The 20331-nt window shown below is 37.6% G+C and overlaps 4 protein-coding genes across 6 annotated transcripts in view; 3 read left to right on the forward strand and 1 right to left on the reverse strand.

Moving 5' to 3' along the window:
* The window catches only part of nbn (nibrin), a 16012-nt gene extending 14966 nt beyond the window's left edge, over nt 1-1046 (forward strand). The window contains exon 17 of the mRNA XM_015392917.1: nt 966-1046. Within this exon, the coding sequence (XP_015248403.1) occupies nt 966-999 (34 nt within the window). The 3' untranslated portion in view covers nt 1000-1046. The remainder of the gene's footprint in view (nt 1-965) is intronic.
* A 2027-nt stretch (nt 1047-3073) lies between these two features.
* On the reverse strand, nt 3074-10980 carry osgin2 (oxidative stress induced growth inhibitor family member 2). Of its 3 annotated transcripts, none has more exons than XM_015392913.1 (6): nt 10843-10980; nt 7503-7595; nt 7277-7413; nt 7003-7194; nt 6818-6909; nt 3074-6730 (listed from the first exon to the last, which is right to left on the reverse strand). In XM_015392913.1, the coding sequence occupies exons 2-6, from the start codon at nt 7567-7569 to the stop codon at nt 5557-5559; spliced, it is 1662 nt and encodes a 553-aa protein (XP_015248399.1). In that variant the 5' UTR covers nt 7570-7595; nt 10843-10980; the 3' UTR covers nt 3074-5556. The 3 variants fall into 3 exon arrangements, with proteins under 3 accessions (XP_015248399.1, XP_015248402.1, XP_015248401.1); XM_015392916.1 differs by having other exon boundaries at nt 7513-7595; nt 10652-10960; XM_015392915.1 differs by having other exon boundaries at nt 10652-10960.
* A 1394-nt stretch (nt 10981-12374) lies between these two features.
* gtpbp10 (GTP-binding protein 10 (putative)) lies at nt 12375-15600 on the forward strand. The gene is made up of 3 exons (XM_015392897.1): nt 12375-12529; nt 15023-15216; nt 15344-15600. Exons 1-3 carry the CDS (start codon nt 12497-12499, stop codon nt 15468-15470), a joined length of 354 nt encoding a protein of 117 aa, XP_015248383.1. The 5' UTR covers nt 12375-12496; the 3' UTR covers nt 15471-15600.
* Nucleotides 15489-19373, forward strand: LOC107096301 (GTP-binding protein 10-like; the record flags this gene model as incomplete). Its single annotated transcript, XM_015392899.1, has 7 exons — nt 15489-15679; nt 16062-16135; nt 16211-16263; nt 16579-16686; nt 16787-16864; nt 17215-17338; nt 18329-19373. Coding segments are annotated over 7 exons (894 nt in total), but the record flags the coding sequence as incomplete, so codon positions are not given.
* Nucleotides 19374-20331: the final 958 nt, after the last annotated feature.

Below are 20331 nucleotides of genomic sequence, written 5' to 3' on the forward strand. Positions count from 1 at the left end.
ATATATATATATATATATATATATATATATATATATATATATATATGAAAAGGCTATCATCATATTGATGATAGCCTTTTCCAGAAAACTGAACAGTAGTCTTTTCTTGGATCTTTTGAGCTCTACAAAGATCCAAAACATGTTGACGACATCACCAGGAAAAGTGTTCACTGGAAACGGTCAACCTTTTTTCCATGGTGATGTCACCCCTTAGACCTTAATCAAATAGAAAACATGTGAAGTGAGCTGAAGGGAAGATAGGCTGACCGATGTTAAATGTTACCAATAAAGACTAAACATGCTCCTATTAGCCAAATGATTTCTGTTACCTCCTGAGATAATTATTACAATTAAAGGTTGTTTGTGAAGTTATGCTTTTGCATTGTATTGTATATTTAATTTTTTTTTTTCTTTTTACATCTTTAGCCATGATGCCAGTAATTCTGGAGACTGCTGTATTGGCTTAATTACTTAACTTAAACATAGATGCTTTTAAAAAGCTGAAAGATAGCTTCAGCTTGAATCAATCAGGAATTCACTGTGGTCGTCAGGGCGACAGCGGTGATGTAAGCCGGCGCTGCCTTGTTTTCTTTGACTAAGCAGTAAAGAGACTGTCTGAGATTTTTTTCCCCTGCATGTCAGTGCTGAGGTGTTTGATCACCGAGTCATGCTCAGCCAGTCATACATAACATGGTAGCAGACCCCGCTGCTGAGAAAATAGTTTATAAAATAGCAAACAAGTTTCCCAGACGAGGTTTTATAGGAAGCTTGTTTACTTTGAGCTGTTCAAACATCATCGTTGTTTTACAGCACTTGGTTTGGGCTGTTTTTTATTGTTTCAAAATGCCTTAGAGCTCAATAAGCAGTGATAAATGAGGAATGTTAAAAGCCCATCCTAACATGGACAGATGTCTGAGACGCTCCTTTCTGTTGTTTATTTATTTATTTTTTATTTTTTTGTTTAGGTACAACCCAACCAAACTAACCAGGAGAAGATGAAGTGCCCTCATCATTGCACTCCAGCCTTTGGCTTTTGAAAATCATTTGAAAATAAATCCAGCAAAAAACATCATACATGTCAAATACATGCAAGTTTGTGTTTTAGCTGTTTGCAGTTGTTGCCGCTTGTTCTGGCACGTTTCTAATAAAGTCACTGACAGCCAGCAATGTAACAAGGAGACACATTCAGAGGATTTTTCAACTTTTTTTTATTTTTGAATAATAAAAAATAATTAATACAAAACATTAAAAAAAATATTTCGCTTGTATGACAGATTATACATGAAGACCATTGCCTTTCATTCACTTTATTTCTATTTCCATGCCTCTTGAGAGACGGGAAGCAGGGGAGAATTCAAGCATTGCTTTTTTCTTTTTCTTTCAGCTATCTCAACCCTTCAGGCACTTTTCCATTTTTTTAAACAGTTCAAATGAGTTGTTTTCTTACCAAAGAAACAACAGTTGACCTTTCCGTGCACATGCTTTTTACTTTAAGAGAAGGTTCTTTGTTGAATTAAGTCAGTATTTGGTATGAATGTTACAGCAATTAAAACTTCTTCTTTCTCAGAAAAGCTACAGGCTGTCCAGGAGAGTTACCAACTGGCTCTAAACATTTATTTCTAGATTCAGAATAAAAATATATGGGATGTTATTTAAGCTTTTACAGTTTGAATTTCATGTCAAAGTCCATACACATCTATGCTAATGTTTCAAGCTCACACATTCAAGCAAAATGGTAATAAAAGAATTAATTCAAAAAGCAGTATGTCTCATCTTGAATTCTTCTATCCCTGTGCAAATAACATCCTGCAGCATCACTCTTCCAACACCTATATGATTTCACTCTCATCAGCAGTCACTGCCAGGCAATGGCTCATGCCGATATACATGTATTTTGTATTCTATATTGCAATAAAACAAAGCGAAAGAAAGCAGTTAGTTATATGGTTGAGCTGAAAATGACGGTTAAAAACCGCCAAGGTCTGTTGTAAGCAGCTGATTTTGGTTCCACTTAGATATTTTGTTACGGTAGTTGGAAAAAGTAAATTAACTACAGAAATGGTAATTTGCTACTACATTAACCAACTTAAATGACTGAGTTAGCAGCAGAAGTTGACCCTGCAATCGAACTAAAGGGTCACATCAAAAGGAAACAAAAGAACAGTGGAGTTGTACATCTCAGTTCCTTTGTTAAATCATCAAAAAGTTAACATTTTGCCATAATTTAACTCAAAAATGAAACTCGTAAGATTTATTCCACACAGTGGAATATATTTCAAGCAATTCTATCTGATCATTTTGATGAAAACTTAAGGTAGAGGTTCTCAGAAAGGGAGTAAATTGCATAGCGCTAATAAATTAAGCCATTTTTATTGTGTATATATTGATGTTCAGGGTATTCACTTTACTTTATCCTTTTTTCATGACCTGCTCTCTCTCTGTTACATGGCCTGGAAGTGATAAGCTTGTGGCCCTACAGAGTTGTAACAGAAGCTCACAATGCTTTGAAATCAGCCTTCAGATTATCTGCACTGTTCTGTCTTGTGTCCCTCATCTTCATTTTGACACCTCCCCATAGGTTCTCTATGAATCAGCATAGTGATGCCATACTCATTCTTCTAAATAAATGCTTCATAAAGCTGCACCATATCCTGCATATGACATCAAAACACTGATCATCACTGACTGAAAACATAACTTCTGTTCCTCTAGATTCTTACTTCAAACTCTGAGACCTTGATTTCCAATTTGAAAATTGGAATTTTGTACCACTGCACTACATTCCTCTCTTCTTTTTTAAGATCAGAATAGATGCTTTCTGTTTCACTAGCTTGCTTGCTGATTGTGAAAGCTCTGACTTCAGCCTCGTTCAAATTTTATGGATGTTCCTTTAACGTTAAGGTTTCAATACTTTCCAAGTTGTGTTTGTCGCCGCTTTCTGTACCCGTTTCAATGATCCATGCTGAATGCTAGAATCTTCCCTCTGACTAATCTTGCTATGGATAACATTTTTGCATTAAAATACTTTTCCTTTATTAATTATGCAGGTCATCTGAGACACTGTTTATTTTTTTTTCTTTGATGTATTCCTTACATTATTCGATATTAAGACTTTAGTGGTAAAAATGCCCTATATTTATGTAGTGTTTTTTCAAGCCATTCAAGCACACTGATGGTGGCAAGCTACATTGTATCCACAGCGGCCCTGCATCCGACGCCACTGTTGCCCCAATGACATCACTCTGGCATGAGTTTTACCTTCTTAAATTACTTTTTATAAAGATAAAGTTTTAATAATATTCTGGTTGAGATGTAACTAATATTAAAAAAAAAAATCAAAGGAAATGATATATAACAGCCATCTAATCTTTTTTTCTGCCGTCTAATTTGTACTGCCGTAATGATAAACAGCAGAAGGCAGAATTTATTCATTAACATATACAAATGTAAGAAAATCAAAATGTGGTACATTCTTTCACATTCTTGGGTAACTATTTTCTATTGCATTGAAGGATCACTAATAATAGATGTGGCTGTTATGATAATGCAAGTTTTATAAGTATAAAAAATCCGAGGCTGAGGTCTGAACTGGTTAGGTTAAAGAACCTAAGATGCTGGATGGTTTTAATGTAAAATAGGAATATAAAAATAGAAGGTGAGACTGATATCTGTAGGTAGTAGATTGTAACACTGGCTGTTTTATGTTTCCCTCTACCTATTCGCTGTTAATTGAAACCTCACAGCCAATAAGATTATTTAAACATCAGAATGAACTTTTTGGCTTTTTATTTTTGTACTCGAAAACTAGCAGGGAATCTTATGGTGGCTTTATTTTCTACATTTAGGTCAGTAAGTGACATAACTGGGATCTGAAAACGAATTCATACTCAAAAAATTTTCACATTTGATCATGTTATAAACAAATTTTTGTTTATATTGTTTGGATTTTCAGTGACAGAGCAACAAAAAGTATTGCTTATTGTGAAATGAAAGAAAGATATATTTTTAAGAGGTTCCTAAAACGTAGATTGTGGCTAATTCAACCCAGCTCCTCTAATATTTTAACCAAATCAAGTGCTTACTGGTGTATAGTAACAAAAGATCTGTGAACAATCGTCATCATGAACACCGAATAACAGAGGAGTGAAAGGATAAGGCTGTGGAGAAGCTAAAAATGGACAACACAACAAAAAAAACCTGTAACGCTTTCTTTACAGTACATCAGTAACCATGTAATGACATGGTAATAACATAGAAAGTTACACTATATTACTAAGTGACAAGAAACACTTTATGGAGAATTTTAGTAAGTGTGTTGCTTCAAATTTTAAACTCAGACTCGGAATATTTTTAACTAAACTTATATTTATATGTCTTTTGAGTTCAGATTTATAATGTATTATTTACCTGATCATAAGCTACACTTTACTTTGTAAGCCTTTCGTAGGTGGTGGCCTATAATACAAACTGTTATGTGGTACCCTAATGGTAATTACCCACCAAAAGTCCCAATTGTTACATATTAACATACAATTATAATAATTACATGAAGGTAATTACTTTGAAATTATATACCTTAATTTGGGGGTAATTACCAAATAAAGTTTTTCTTCTTACCTAGTAATATAGTGTGACTTGATCTGTTACTGGCTTGTTATTACATGGTTATTGATGTACTGTAAAGGGAAGCGTTACCAAAAGATCTAATGTATTTTGTTGCTAAGTTATTTAGTAATAAATAGACTAGCCTGACCCTGTTCACTATAGTAATGAACCATGGTCAGCACTGTGGAGGGCTGTGCCGTGATGCAATAACAACATCACAGAGCCGCTGTGAGCACCAAAACCAGAATGGAAGTCAAAAAAGGTTGTCAGATAAAATGCTATAAAGTTAATTGGTTAAACAGTTTTAAAATGCACTTTATTTGCATAGAAGAAAGCATTTTAAGTTGTGATTTCAAAATAATTGTACTAAATTGGCTTTAATTACCTACATGATATTCTAAACTGAAAATCTACTGGAATAAAAAGAGAAAAGCTTACTAAACCGATACTGTAATACCTCTTTCAGACATTAGCGTGTAGGGTCAGATGTTATTCATCTGTTGCAGAACCCGCTCATGACTGGTACTTGATATGCTTTGCAAATGGGATCAAATTAGTGTTAACATCTAGGACATGTCTACAGTTATGGGCTGTAAAGATAAATATTATCTAAACTCCTTTGTTTTAAATATGTAAACTGCCTGAAGACACACCGTGAAATGACAAATAACCCTGAATAAAACTAGGTTCCATACTGTTATGAGATGACAGATCAGCTATATACCATTGGCATGCGGTATCCTGAACCTAAAGAGACTTTATTTGAAGTCAGACAAATGTTTGTACATCCATTGTTATTTTGGCTTCATGAACAAATAAAACCCATAAGCCTCAATAATAAAACACTGCATCAATGATTAAAGTAGATTAAAAGAAAACATGTTTTACCTGGGGGGGTTTCTCCAGGAAATTGTGCGTTAAGACTTGACTCATGTTTTACTTCATTGTTTTTCAAATGAAGCTGTTCCCTTCACTGCTGAAGAGCTTTTCTTTCTTTTTGAGTCTTTTCAGCAGACAGGAGGCAATGCCTAAAGCACCCCCCTTCAGAAATCGAACAAAGTTGTCTCCCACTAACGGGCCCATGGCAAACAGCCCTGGCTCCTTGGTGCACTCAAAAGTGTAAGGGTTTATGTCGATAGGGTTCTGCTTGCAGGAGATGGGATTTGTTGGATCTTGTCCCAGGTACTGGCCCTGACCTTTCAGGAAGAACAAATTTGGATTGGTCCCAATCAACACCAGGGCCATTGAGATCTTGAACGCCTTTAGAGAGTTGTCCCCTTGTAGCAGACACTTCATGTCAGACTGAAACGAGACCACACAGTGCTCGGGGAAACTGGTGTAATCAGGGAAGAGGTTGACACTAGAACCTCCAGTGATACTCCCTGCAGAAAGCTGGGGTTTAGGGCACATCTTGGCGCATACTGAAGAAGCAACACTAACTGCCTGGGGTCTGTTAGACGAGGACGAGGAGACCACATTATGACAGGTCTGGGAAGACATCATGTTGTACACTTTGTGGTATTCTGGGTACAGGGTCTTGGGAAGCTGCTTAAAGATGAGATCTGGGTTGTCAGTGTTCTTCCGGAAAACATGCAGTACTCTGATATTGCTGTTACATGCACACAGAACTGCATCAGCTGCACTTAAACCTGCACCTACAACTAAAACTGGATCAGAGTTTACATCAAGTTTTCCCTGGCTTACAGCCAAGCCCAGGTCTGAGATGCTGTGGAACACAAACGGTAGATCTTCCCCCTCTACACCCAATCGGACTGGAGAATCTGATGCACCGGTAGCCAGGACAACATTCTCAGCAAACAGGGAGAATGGGACATGAGTGTCACTCTGTAGCTGCCGATAACCTCTGACTTCCCAGAGAGTTCCTCCTCCTCCATTGTTTTCCCCCTCTTTGTCGTTCTCCTCAAAGTGCCCGTTCTCACTATCAACCGTCTTCTGATCTTCTTGCCCATTCTCTAGCCCTTTCAGCTCTTGCCCACGGCAAAGTTTGTGAACAGAGGTAACGTATGTGTTGTCAACAAAATTCTTTTGCAGACCCTTTAGCTTCACATAGTCTTTGTAATAAGATGAGATCTCCTCAGGGGTGGCTCTGTCACTTGTCACATTTCTAAAGAAGGAGATGTGTACAATCAGAACATGGGCACAGAATAAAGCTAAAGCTTGGGCCATCTCAGTAATGTTAAGACCGTTTTACCTTCGCAAACCATTGGTCAGGTCTCTATAGTTGACTCCGGGAAGCTCCATCCAAATGCCAAGGCTAACAGTTAACATTGAGCCTTCCATTGCCTAAGAAGAGGCAACCAACAATGTGATCAATGTGAAATAATCTGTTAGGACAAAACCCCAGATAATTACGCGGATTCTGTAGAATGAACTTACATGCCAGGCACCCCCAGGTGTTCCCTTTCCCAGAACCAGGTGTGGGATTTGTTGATGCTTGTCTTTCCTCCATTTGAGGACTGGTGGGAAATCATAGCCAAAGTCAGCATTGGGGTGTAGTAGTGTATCAAATAGCACAGCAACGGGATTCCTTGACCTCCCCTCAAGACCTTCGCTCAAATATTCCATAGCCTGGGAAAAAAAACAAGAGTCTGTTGACACACCTGAGATCCATGTATTAAGAGCTCTTGTGTGAAGATGGAACTTTTTCTGCCTGTTCAGTGATGGGGATGTGCTTGGCCTCCTGCAGTTTCCTGTACAGAATGGGGTTAGGGTGAACCGTCGCAGTATCAAAATAGGGCTTGTATCCACTTAACAGGTAGGACAGGCAAATACCCGATGGGCCATTTCCTGTAAACAAATAATTGGAAACTCAGATACAACTAATACCAATATGGAAAGAACAAGGTTGGCCTGATGAATGTAATCATTTAATTCACCTATAATTACCACAGGAAGGGTAGGTGGGTGTTCTTGAGGCAGAGTGGTCTCTTCCAGAAGAGGCATGACTGCAGCCTGGGCCAGAGCCGGCACTGAGGGGAAAACACTAGAGATATGGGAAAGGTTCCAGATATTTCTGGACTGACCTATCAAACATTCAACTAAACGTTTCATTCATGCTTTGTCTCTCTTCTGGGTGAGATTATTTCAACAGGTTTGAACTGGTTTGCTGTCTTTGTCTATTGATGTTGTTTTTATCTTAGATCCTGTCTCTGTCTACCATCACCAGCTGACTCAGAAACATACACAGAGAGGGAGAAAAAAAAAACTTTTTCTGTGGCATTGTGTTTCCATACACATCATTGACCCACCCTGTCTGTCTGGGCCTTCAGCCACGTGGAAATACCCCGCCAAAACACAACGTGCCCCCTGATTTTTTTTCCAGCGCTGTTCATTGAAGTCCATACACACCCCCTGTCTTTTCACTCATGGCCCGTGGCGAGGCTAGCCTGTATTAACCCCACCACTGCGCCCAAAACAAAAGGGAGTTCTCATGAGATAACATGGGCCTGGGTCAGTTGTGAGCATGCGTGGTGTGATTTTGTGCGTTTCGGGACAATGCCATTGTGTGCCCGTCGGGAAACAAATCCCCTCTGATCACTTATCCAACTGGGTCCTAATCCCACTCTGGCTGTTTATGTCTTTGCTGGGTGAGAATGTGGTCCTGGCATGCTGACAGACTGAACCACTCAAACATAATCTGGCCAAAAATGCTCCCACCACTGCAGGCAAACATCGCCCACTTGCCTCACATTTATGCCAACCAAAGCACTACCTGTAATGAGTTACAGCCTGAAAACCCACATATACATGCACACAGTACCCCCTCCTCCTGTCTGACCTCTGTGTACAGCCAACTGGCTATATGCATTGGCTTGTTTACACATTTAGGACAAGACAGTAGGATTCCATACATTCCCTGACCTGTTTGGCCTCCAGCTGGCAGGGAAGTAGAGATATATCCTAGTTTCAGTTGAAAGCTGTTATAATGGCTATATAATCACTTTCATTCTCCTGTTGGGACTTTCTCTGGTTATACTTAGTTGTTGTGTTTTTTCTATCTTGGACTATGCGGCTTAACAGCAGGCTGGACTTTGGACCTTCTCATTTTTCATTAAACAAATAATATCAGACAAAAATCAGCAAATATAATAAAAATTAATAAAAAACACAACTTTCAAGGGATGTTTTTTAAGGTAAAAATAATAAATAAAAAATTCAAACCAATTGGATGTGAAAGAGTAATTTCCCTCAGAGACCACTGTCTTCTAAAAATGACGGATTACCTTTGATTACAACAAAACCTAATTACAGCCAGACCTGCAGGATCAAAAACAGAGTACAACAAGTTGAGGTTCAAGGTTCATAATTTGAGAAGCAGGACTAAAATACCAGTTATGGGAGATATCTGTAGTCAAAACAGCCAGGCAATCAGTTTAGGATCATAAACTTAACCTGGGTTTATCCACCAGGGCATGAAGCACACTATTGGGTACTTGTCTTAATAGCTAGGGGGGGGAAACAAAACTACCTGAAGGTTTTGGAATGGTCTAGTCAAAGTCTGCGCTTAAATCCAGTTCAGATGCTGAGCTGTGAACTCAAATAGGCTATTTGTGCTGAAGAAAACTGAAAAAAAGAAACCAACTGCATTAAAACAGATCTACATAGAAGAGGGGGTCACATAATTTCCTCCACAGCAATGTAGAGGAGCCACTGTCAGCTATCACAAAGGGTTATTAGTTTAATAGACACCTAACAGGTCAGTTTAGGAGCATATTCTCTTAATAGATAAAACCAAAAATTAAAACATGATTTTTATTCTCTCATAATATGGCGATCTAAAAAATATGTGTGTGAAAAATCAAAATAAGAACAAAATGAGGGACAGACCATTGCAAACCTGGAAATAAGAGGCTAATCAGGGTTTACTTGCAATCTCTTTAGATAACACATTCATTCAACAATCCCATTTGCAAATGGAATAAAACTGTTCAGCCAAACAGTTTATGGCTGTTTTTTTTAAACAGTTTGTGCAGTCTGTCTATCTGCTTTCTCGCATTTGCAGGTCATACATGAAATACCTTTACTCTAAAGAGACAGGAAATGATGCAACAACTACTTTCCAAAGCATCATGTGCATGTGTTTTCAGATGTTACATCACAAAAGGATACTTGTAGGCAGCATATCGACATATGGTAAGGAGCATAATGTCTGTGTGTGTTCGGGGTAAAATTACAATAGGAATAAATAAAAAGTTAAACGGAATGAAGTAAATGGGACAAAAAAAAGTCAAACTTCTGATGAAGACCATTATAGTAAGATGGAAAAAAAACATGGATTTTAGATTCAATTTCTGGAGCATTCCTGCTTTTTATTCTGATGTTTATTCTCTATCCTTTTGCAGCACTTTTCTTGAAGAAAGCTCTATACTGACAAGTTATGTTGAAAATAAGTTAAAGGTCTTTTCAGATAAGGAACAAAGCATTACTCAAGCATTTAGACTCAGAAATACAGTTACAACACTGCAAAAAGTTGAAATCTAAATAAGTCTTTTTTTCTTAAAATAAGGGATTTTCGTCTTACGTTGAGGAGGTGAGTGACACAGTTTGCCAATGGAACAAGACAATTTACATTGAAAATAAGAAAAAAAAAACAATTGTATTGTCTTATTTCAAGTGCATATTATCTAATTATTGTATTTTTAGAGTAAAAATCCTCTTATTTAGCTCAATTTGAGTTAGCTTTAACTCAAATTGAGTGTAAATGTATTTAATTTAAGAATGTTTTACTTATTTCTAGATTGTTTTTGCAGTGAATATAGTTCTGATTTCATACATCGATACATGCCTTATCTAATCATATCGGTTGCTTGCAAAATCAAACTAAATCAAATCTGGGATGTTGCTCAAAGACCAGACCGGATGAAGTGATGCAGCATGCAGCATCCTCACTGTAACAGGCTCCAACATCCTCCTGCTCCTTCAGACTCAGTGCAGCTTCAGGTCCATTAATAAGGAGCACGTACCGCAGACGCTCGTTTTCATCATTGCATAATTTAGGTCAAGCTTCCATCCATTCGCCTCTTACCGTGTTCAGATTTGTTTTAATTGCGTCCACGCTCAGTCGCGTCCAGTTATCACGACCCACGGTAGTCCCGTTCAACCGTATAAATAGACACAGACCGGTGGGAGGATCTATTACTGTCTGGGGTCTCTTGAATGAGCTGATGAGCCAAACCTCTCCCCCGACATCAAACGCGCACACATACAAACTCTCACCTCTGCACGGTCAAATCCGACCAGACCCAGAGTGCGCAGGTCTGATCAGCCTGGAAGTTTAAACTGAGGGTTGGATCTTCGAGCAGCGGAGTGTGAAAGAGACAAACCGGGTGATGCGTCTGCTTCTCCACAACCACATGCGCATCTCGGCGCGCGCGGCGTGAGCGCGTTCACGCGACCAGATCAGAGCATCGCAGCATCTTCACAGCGCCGCTCACCAAGCAGCCGCTTTTACCAACAACACACTCAAATGTGTACTGAAATATATATATAAATATTTGAGTTACACTTTACACATCACCTTTTTCACATTGTGTCACGTTGCAGCCACTATTGTGTTGTGATATTATGAGATACAAAGAAATTAATTTAATTTTTTTTAGTTCAAATAAAAATCTAAAAAGTGTGCCTTTCATTTCTCTTCATCCAGGTTTATGAAAATACAGTGCAATCAATTATCATCAGATATTTTGTAATTGGTAAACAGATTCCACTCACAGAGGTGGTTATTTCATAAATATACCAGTCAGGGAATAATAAATGTAGTTCATTGGTTTTTTCTAAAGATAACACTTTAAGATGCTAAAGGAATCTTATGGAGCATGAATTCATTCATGCACTCATAAAAATGTTTACCCAAATTTTAAGATTGATGGAATTTTATTATTAAAAAAATTGATATTTGCTTCTTCTTTTAACTCAAACCTGTGAAATAAACATCAAGTGATGCATATGCATTAGTTTATTATACAGAGAGGAAAATAAGTATCTGAACACCCTGCTATTTTGCTAATATCCTACCTAAAAAATCATGGATTGGTCAGAAATTGTCATCCTAGGTAAAAGTCCATGTGAGAGACATAATCTAAAAAAAAACTATCCAGAATTGATTTATTTGTATGATACAACTGAAAATAAGTATTTGAACACCTATCAACCAGCTCTAACCATTTACCCTCAAAGACCTGTTAGTCTGCCCTCAAAATGTCAACCTTATTATCCTAAATTAGATGCACCTGTTTGAGGTCGTTAGCTGCATAAGGACACCTGTCCACCCCATGCAGTCAGTAAGAATCCACCTACTAACATGGTCAAGATCAACACTAGAGACAAGATTGTACACCTCCTCAAAGCTGGAAAGGGCTACGGGGAAATTGCCAAGCAGCTTGGTGAAAAAAGATCCACTGTTGGAGCAATTGTTAGAAAATGATGTATGTCTATCATACATTGGTTTAATCTTAGACTAAGACGAAAAAGTTACCTCAGACTAATTTTATGTTTTTCCTATGCTACTATAATTGTTTTAATTAAATGTTTATTATAAATATGGTTCCAGCAAGATGATCCTTTTCAGCGCTACTTCTTCATCCAGGTAAAACACATAAATATACAAAGGCTGGTAAAGGTGCGTCTCCGATGTTTTATGATAAAATGCTTTCTACACCTAATCTAAAAAACACAGTCATGTTTTCAGACGCAACAGAGGAACAATAGAGGCGGGACATCAATGAAGCTCCGCCTCCTCATCTCATCATCCAATCAGCTGAGAGGATTTATCACTTCCGGTTGTTTTTCAGACGACCTGAAAACACATGTTTGTTAATAGCTAGCGATGGAAATGAACTACAAAAAGCGAGCCTAAACGTATCTGAGAATGGTCTACATCAGTAGAAGTTGTTTTCGGAAGGTAATAAACACTTGGTCCCGGGTGTTATGCTGAATGATTTATCGTTGCGGTTGTAAACTAAATGACATTAGCAGACAGAGCTAACAGTTTGATGTTAGGGCAATGTTAAAATCCTACAGTCATACGTTTATTTGCTAATTGATTCTGGGACTGATATTTACTTAGATGAAATGCTTTTCTCCAGACAATTTATTGTGTTGTTACACATTTTTACTTTCTTCACTACCATCGGGGCTGTATAATACCTTCAACATCACCAAGTATCCCATAATTAAATCATGCCAACGTTTTTGTGTAGTACTTATTTATTGCGATTTGCAATTCTTTTAGGGCAAAAGAAGTCAAAGCTGTTGAGCTTGTTCCACATTTTTCTTCTCGCTGTAACTTCTAAGGTTTCATAGAGCTGAACAACAGGCGCGGAGCTAGATGGGGGGCCAGAGGTGGCCATGGCCACCCTTACCCAATCATTTATTTCCCTCTAATACAGATGGTGGTAATAATCTCAAGTGGAATATTCAAAACATTTACATTTTGCATATATTAACAATGACTTGACAACAAAAACACTGTGGTTAATTATGCACATCAATTGTGAATTTGAAGGAAAGTTAAACAGTTGCTGATGTATTTTTATGTCTTGTCTAGGTAGTGCTTGGGAGTGTGTATATCACACACCTATCTGTACAAGGACATACTAAATATATACATAACAAAGATTAAAAGCAGTCCATGTTTTTATTCAATTATTTTTATAAGTTGTCTTCAAATGACATTGGGGAACGAATTGTTCGATTTGTGGTAGGAACCTTAAATCTTTGGATCAATCAGTGCATGGGGAGCGACTGATAAAAACTTTAGGTAAATGTGTCAACATTATGCTTAAAAACGTACGTTTTTATTCAAATACATTTTTTTTAGGCTTCCTTTACTGAGGCGCAAAAGTAAATAATAAAAGTCAGCTGCAGAAAACCTTACATATCCAAATCACTATGACTGACTCTTTTATAGCAAGAAGGATTTCGATTTGTAATTATGACACATAAAATAGATTTATGATATTTTTAGCACGTCAACACAAAGTATAAATATGTATTTAATAATTTTTTTTCCAGCTCTATTGTCATTACACTGTCACAAGTACAGAGCAACGAAATTAACCTTCTGCATTTAACCTATCCCCTTGGGGAGCAGCGGGCTGCCATTGTGCGGCGCCCGGGGAGCAGTGCCCAGAGTGCCAGTCCGTGGAGGTTGGACTTGAACGCAGAACCTCTGTAACTCAAGCGCAATGCCCTAACCACTCGGCCACCTCCCCTCTTAAATTATTAATTATTTAGATAGAAGATATTATTTAACTTAAAATGTTATGGCCTTTCTAAAGCGGTTCTACAGTATGGTCTTCTTTTTATTCAGGGCTGCTCACCTCTAGCCCAATCTGCTGGTGCAGTGATTGACGTGCCGGTTGGTCACCTCAGGGCACAGCCAATTAGAATCAGCCTCTTAATGATGCCAATTGAACAAGTAATAATTCTGCTTAAATCTAGGAAAGATGCACAACCTCTGGCAGAACCTCTTTGTTAGTAAGCAGTGCACAACACAGTTGAGAGACAGAAAGCAAACTGTCTCTAGGTGAAAGGGATACAAAGTTAGGCTGAACCTGCTGCTTGAGGTGTGTTTATCATGTGACAGTCTGGATACCGTTTATTTACCTGCAGGGCAGAAGGCATATTTTAGGAAAATAGGGAGGGATTTTTTTTAATTTTTACTTTATTGCCTTAAATACAGATTAACAGGCAATTAGTATAACAAAGAGGAACATGAAAAAACAGGTCTGTACTCCAACGAAGTATATTTTAGTCTCAGAAAAAGTCAAAATAATGATAATAGTAGTAATAATATTAATTATACTTGACTATAGTGTGTGTTTAAGAGTCCTAAGCAATATACTCAATAACTTGGGTGCATATTCTCATAAATACAGATACTTTTAGGTGTAATTGGGCAGTTATATATTCCATCATGTAAATATTTTTTACTTTCTGTATCCACTGAGAGCTCATAGGATTTTCAGTTTTCATCCAATTAATGGTAATATTTCGTCTTGCAATCATCAACCGAATAAGTCATATATATATAACATTGTTCTGTGGGAAGCAGATGGTCAGGGAGCACATCCAATAGAAATAACAGCGGTCCAGAGGAAGGTCCACTGCCAAGATTTTTTCCACTTCTTTTTTGACACTTTTCCAAAAATGTTTGTAGTGTTGGGCAGTCCCGGAATATGAGTATGATCACTGACAGGGAGGGAATATTTTAGCAACTTAAATATCAGACTTGTTTTTTTTCTCTAAAAGCATTTGTTTTGTATAAAAATAAAAGTTTTGCACCATAAGTTTATAGTTGGAGGGGCCCTTTCCCCTCCCATGCATGATAATAGGTTTCCTACACAAAAAGCACTTATAATGAAAATTCTCCTGTTTTAATGATTCCATACAGTATGGAAACTTCATGGACAACCTCCGTTTGTATGTACGCGGAGGCACCGGCGGGATGGCTCTGCCCCGTCTGGGAGGACATGGAGGAAACGGGGGAGACGTTTGGGTGGTGGCAACCAAAAACATGACTTTAAAGAAGATCAAGGATAAATACCCGCTCAAACGCTTCCTAGGCGGACCAGGAGGCAACAGCAGGTCTGCTTCTGCAACCAAAATCGAAATCTTTATTCTTACTGCTCACAGAAATATAACCATTCCACTTATCAATCATCGCTTAATGAGTTTGTTGGTCAGCAGTGTTTTTATTTCATTTTTACACCAGTGTCCGAGCGCTAAAGGGAGAGAGAGGGAAGGATGAAGAAATCCTGGCACCTGTTGGTATCACCGTCACCACTGATAATGGCAGATCTATTGGTATGGGAGAAATCTATCATATGTCAGAAATTTAGTTTTAATTTAAATATTTGTGTTTCTTTGGCAAAACCATATTTTTCTCATCAATTCTTCCGCAAGGGGAACTGAATGCTGAGGGGGACCGGGTGCTGGTGGCGAAAGGAGGATCTGGAGGCACTCCTTACACTGGCTTTGAGCCCAAGAAAGGCCAGGCCAAACACATTAGGCTGGACCTCAAACTCATTGCCGATCTGGGCCTTGTAGGGTGAGAGCAGATCTCACATTAGCAAGTTTTGAATGTTTTGAATTATGAGAACAAATTTAAACACATTTAAATCGTGTGATGGTGTGATTAAGACTTAGGACAATTCTGTATGTTGAAGAAATACTGAGCTATATAAAGGGCAATGCTTTAGTTATCCATTGCTAAAAACCTTAATGTTGCAAAAAGGGCTTAGCTTTAACCAGGAAAGCGTTCCCTTTAAAGTTACATTTAGATTTTTGTTTGGTCTATCACACAAAATCCTTTTTAAAATTTGCAGTCATAGCATGATAAAAAGTAGCAAAAGTCTTGATTCACAATTTACCGTGTCTTTGCTGAAATGTTAATGCTGCATAGGTCCTGATTATCTTAAAATTGGCTTCAGGTTTCCAAATGCAGGAAAGTCATCCCTCCTCACAGCCTTATCCAACGCCTCACCTGAGATTGCCAGCTATGCTTGTAAGAACATACACTTCAAAGCTCAGCAAATCCGTCATTCTTTTTGTTTCTAAAGTCTTTGTGCTTATCTTTCAGTCACAACTTTACGGCCTGAGATAGGCAAGCTGATGTACCAAGATTACAAGCAAGTATGTGAATTCTTACTAGTGCCTAGATTATGTTATTTTTTCCTTCCAAAAAAGTTAATAAACAATCTATTGGACTTTTTTTCCCAAGTTATAAGATGTTTTGTTTTACATCCAGGAAGCTTTTTCAATTAAAAATGTCAGAATTAGCATTAAGATCCAGGCTTAAATGAGCCCAACAATGCTAAGTTTTGGCTTAGACTTTGTTTTGAATGTTTTAATTTTTTTGGAATGACTAAGACCTGGATGACTGAGAATCTTCACAGCATACATTATTTTTTTCTTTTGTTTCCTTCACTGTTGCTTTTATTTTGGCAGATCTCACTTGCAGATCTGCCGGGACTGATCGAAGGGGCTCACATGAACAGAGGCATGGGCCACAAGTTTCTGAAGCACGTAGAACGGACCAAACAGCTGCTGTTTGTGGTTTGTAGAAACCAAAATAACTTTCAAGGCTGATGTGTCAGTGTTGCTGGTTTAACTAGCGAAAGACAGCTTGGGTTTAGGTTGCTTACTTTTCTTGCAGGTGGATGTAAGTGGTTTCCAGCTGGCTAGTAAAACACCGTTCAGATCTGCTTTCGAAGCTGTGCAGCTCCTTACTAAGGTAAGTCTAATGCTGCAAAATGTTTGCATTGTTTTTGGGTTTTTTTTCTCCAAATCTCACCTGGTATCAGGTTAAATATGATCTCTTATATCGCTTAATAGAAAATCAAGTTTTTCCTAATATAAAAATATAAAATAAATGTTTGCTCACTTTATTCTCATTATGTAAATGTTGTAAATCCATCCATCCATCCTGCAGGTTCCGAAACTCTGACCTTTATAAAAATACCTGCCATAAATTTACTGTTAAATTCGTATTTATAGTTTCACAAAGGCTTTTAAAAAGATAATGAAAACTGGAAAATATATGTCTGACGTAATTTCTTTTTATCTTATCAATTCTCATTGAAGGAGCTGGAGCTGTACAAGGAGGAGCTTGTGTCAAAGCCTGCATTATTAGCAGTTAATAAGATGGACCTGCCTGATGCTGAGGACAAACTAGAAGAACTGAAAGAGCAGCTGCAAAACCCAGAGGGTAAGTTCAACAGTGACCTCTGTTTGCAAGATATTTACTTTGGATGTTAATCTAAATAGTTCAAAATGGTTATCTTTAAGTCTCTGGATTTTTAACTAATTTGACTGAATGTATTTGATTTAGCTGATGTTAGTGTGTAGTGACATCTGGTGGCAGGTACAGATAGTGATTTATTGAGAGTGTATAGAGTGTACAAAACATCTGTTTTGTGATTATGGCAGCATTAAATACAGTATTTTTTATACCCAGTGTTTATGAATCAGTTTGATTAGAATATATTTATGGATTTGCTTGAGTTGAGTTGAAATGATATGCCTTTATTGTCTCACAGTGAGGAAATTCAGGTGTGACGAGGAAAAAACAAAAGAAAGCTTACAGGAACAGATAAGACTGACATAAAAAATTAAAAAAAATTTAAAGGTATTGTGAAGGATTTTCACGAATATTTGAAAAGAACTGCCCTCTCCACTTCCAAAAAGATATGCACATGCACAACCTTGTACCTGCCTATTAAACGTGTGCAAGAGTGTTCACAAGCCCATTTCTCCTCGTGCACGCTCTGTATAAAAAAGCTGTTTGCATCTCTCATACAAGCTTACTTTCCAAAAGAAGAATTGCAATTTTTCCACTATGTCAGACTCACCACCAGTAAATGAAAATGGCGACCAGCACTTAGGACAGCCTTACATAAATATCTCATCAGTATGATTGACAATTAGGAGGACAACTTGTTTTGATGATCCACCCAGAAAAAGAACATCCTCCACTATACCTTTATGTTAAACTGTTCAGAAGAGGAGAAAAACACATCTAAGAAATGGAAAAGATGCCTTATTTATTGTTGTTGTTAAAAAAATCTGGATAAAAGTTAATTTAAAAAAGTTTAGGTTTGTGTAATTTTGCCTGCATATGAAATAGCTCACATTAAAAATCATGTTTGAAAAAAATGTTTATCAAACCTAGCCTGTGTTCTTATTTTCTACCATCCAGAGTTCACTAATTTGCTCCCAGATGACATGATCCCCAATCACTTCATAACATTCAGACACGTGATCCCCGTTTCTGCCCTCACCGGGTTTGGCGTCGACCATCTGAAGAGCTGCATCCGACTCTCGCTGGATGAGTGCGCCACCAGGGAAACCAGCACCGAGCATCAGGAGAAGCTGGAAGCATTGAGGCACCAATACCAGGAAGCGTTTGTGAGAAACGTGGACAAAAATCTCCCTCTTTTAAAGGGAGTCGGCAGGACGCAGTGAGAGATGTCTGGAGCAAACCGTCCAGCAACAGCTTCAATGGAGGGAATATTGCCTACATGTCCAGAATGCAGGCCTGTTTCTTCTTTCTGCTGCAAAGCGATGCAATATTCATACAAGATTCACAAACATTAATATCATATTGATGTGTAAACTTTAAAGCTGCTTTGATACTAAGTGTATGACGGATAACTTTGCATTGAAAACAACTGTAATTGAGGATTAGTCATGTTTGATTGATCCCGACTTAACAAACTTGTGTTTGAATGAAAGTTTTATTTTGTATTAAATATATTACAATACTTAACGATAAAGAGAAAAAATAAGTGGTCTGATTTTTGCATCAATAGTCTGTACAGCACACAGGTAAAAATAATAATAAAAAAAGAACTGCAGTGTTCCTGGAGTTGAGGGCAGACGGGTCTGGCCAGACAGGAGCACAACGAAGTACTTTGTCTGCTCGAGTACACAAATACATTCAAAGCTTCTGGCCAGAGAGGGAGTCCACAGCTCATCTGGAGGATTTGACACTGTGTCCTGTTTGGATTGGTCAGTCCAGCTGTCTGTGCAGGCTGAATCCACAGACAGGTGGGAAGGAGACCCTCCCTGCAGCCTGCATGGTCCTGCCCCTCACAGACTGTGCTCCCAGGGCTGTGCAGTGCAAAGTCCAGGACGCCACAACAAATGTTTTCATCCAACACAGTGTTATTGTGTTAAAACGTTACTCAGCAACTCTAAAGAGGAGGCTTGCCTCAGGAAAAAGGAGCGCAAAAAAAAAAAAATGATACAACAAACCACTTCATAAACAGTTGTATATCCTTTGTACATAATGTCAGGGTTCCTACATGGTCTGTGAAGTTTGTAAAAGTTTGTAACAGGAATTTGTTTCCTTGTGTGGGTCAGTAAAAGAAATTAAATAAAACTGTATTAAAACATTTGTGTTTCCAGCTATTATAATTTTTTTTATTATCAAAGATGAATATGCATGTTTACTTTTTGCTTTGTTTTAGTAATTCTAGATTTGTAATAATCACAACCTACGGTTTCATCTAGTTTATTTGTGGTTATAGTCAATGACTGTAAAGCCACAGATAACATTTATCTAGAGCTCAACATTGAGGACTTTAAAGTAGACTTGTTGTTCTTAAACAATCTGGCTTTATGTGTGGAACAAAAAGGTAAGATATAAATATGGTTTCTCCTTTAAATATTTCTGCTGTTTTTGTCCATTTTGAGATTAAAAAAATACTGACCATAACCACTGTAAAAGCATAATGTTTTCAAATTATTTTATTTGTCGAAGAAAACAAAACCAACCTGGCCCTATGTGAAATTATCCCACTCCAGTTGTTACCAACGGTAGAGCCCCATTTATTAGATTTAGGGGTAATTACTTTTTCAGGTAGAACCACTTTTTTATTGACAATCATAGTAATTTAAAACTACTTTTTATGTATTTGTTTATTTAATCTGAATATCCTTCAGTAATGATGAAAAATGCATGAAGATCTCAATAGAAATGCCAAAACAGAAGAAATATGTAATGGAAGCCCATAATCTTTTTTTTTTTTTTTTACAGTGCCTTATGTCAATATTTTTGATCTTGAATGTCCAAAGTAGGTTTTAAACTGCTGAGCCAATTTGATTCTAAAAGATTCTGGGATTTTCAAATAATCTGTAGGAACCCTGTAATGCTAACACAAAAAAAAAAAAAAAACATACAAAAAGACATTGAAAAAC

Source organism: Cyprinodon variegatus, unplaced genomic scaffold, assembly GCF_000732505.1.
Source record: "Cyprinodon variegatus isolate N-32 unplaced genomic scaffold, C_variegatus-1.0 Scaffold613, whole genome shotgun sequence".
Lineage (NCBI taxonomy): Eukaryota > Metazoa > Chordata > Actinopteri > Cyprinodontiformes > Cyprinodontidae > Cyprinodon > Cyprinodon variegatus.

Excerpts from the sequence above, each read along its gene's own strand:
- osgin2 (XM_015392913.1), bottom strand. The coding sequence starts at position 7,569 with ATGCCTCTTCTGGAAGAGACCACTCTGCCTCAAGAACACCCACCTACC. Across the intron at positions 7,414-7,502 it reads CCTTCCTGTGGTAATTATAG|GAAATGGCCCATCGGGTATT; the intron begins GTGAATTAAATG and ends ATTTGTTTACAG. Across the intron at positions 6,910-7,002 it reads CACCTGGGGGTGCCTGGCAT|GCAATGGAAGGCTCAATGTT; the intron begins GTAAGTTCATTC and ends GCCTCTTCTTAG.
- gtpbp10 (XM_015392897.1), top strand. The coding sequence starts at position 12,497 with ATGGTCTACATCAGTAGAAGTTGTTTTCGGAAG. Across the intron at positions 12,530-15,022 it reads GTAGAAGTTGTTTTCGGAAG|TATGGAAACTTCATGGACAA; the intron begins GTAATAAACACT and ends GATTCCATACAG. Across the intron at positions 15,217-15,343 it reads GGACCAGGAGGCAACAGCAG|TGTCCGAGCGCTAAAGGGAG; the intron begins GTCTGCTTCTGC and ends TTTTTACACCAG.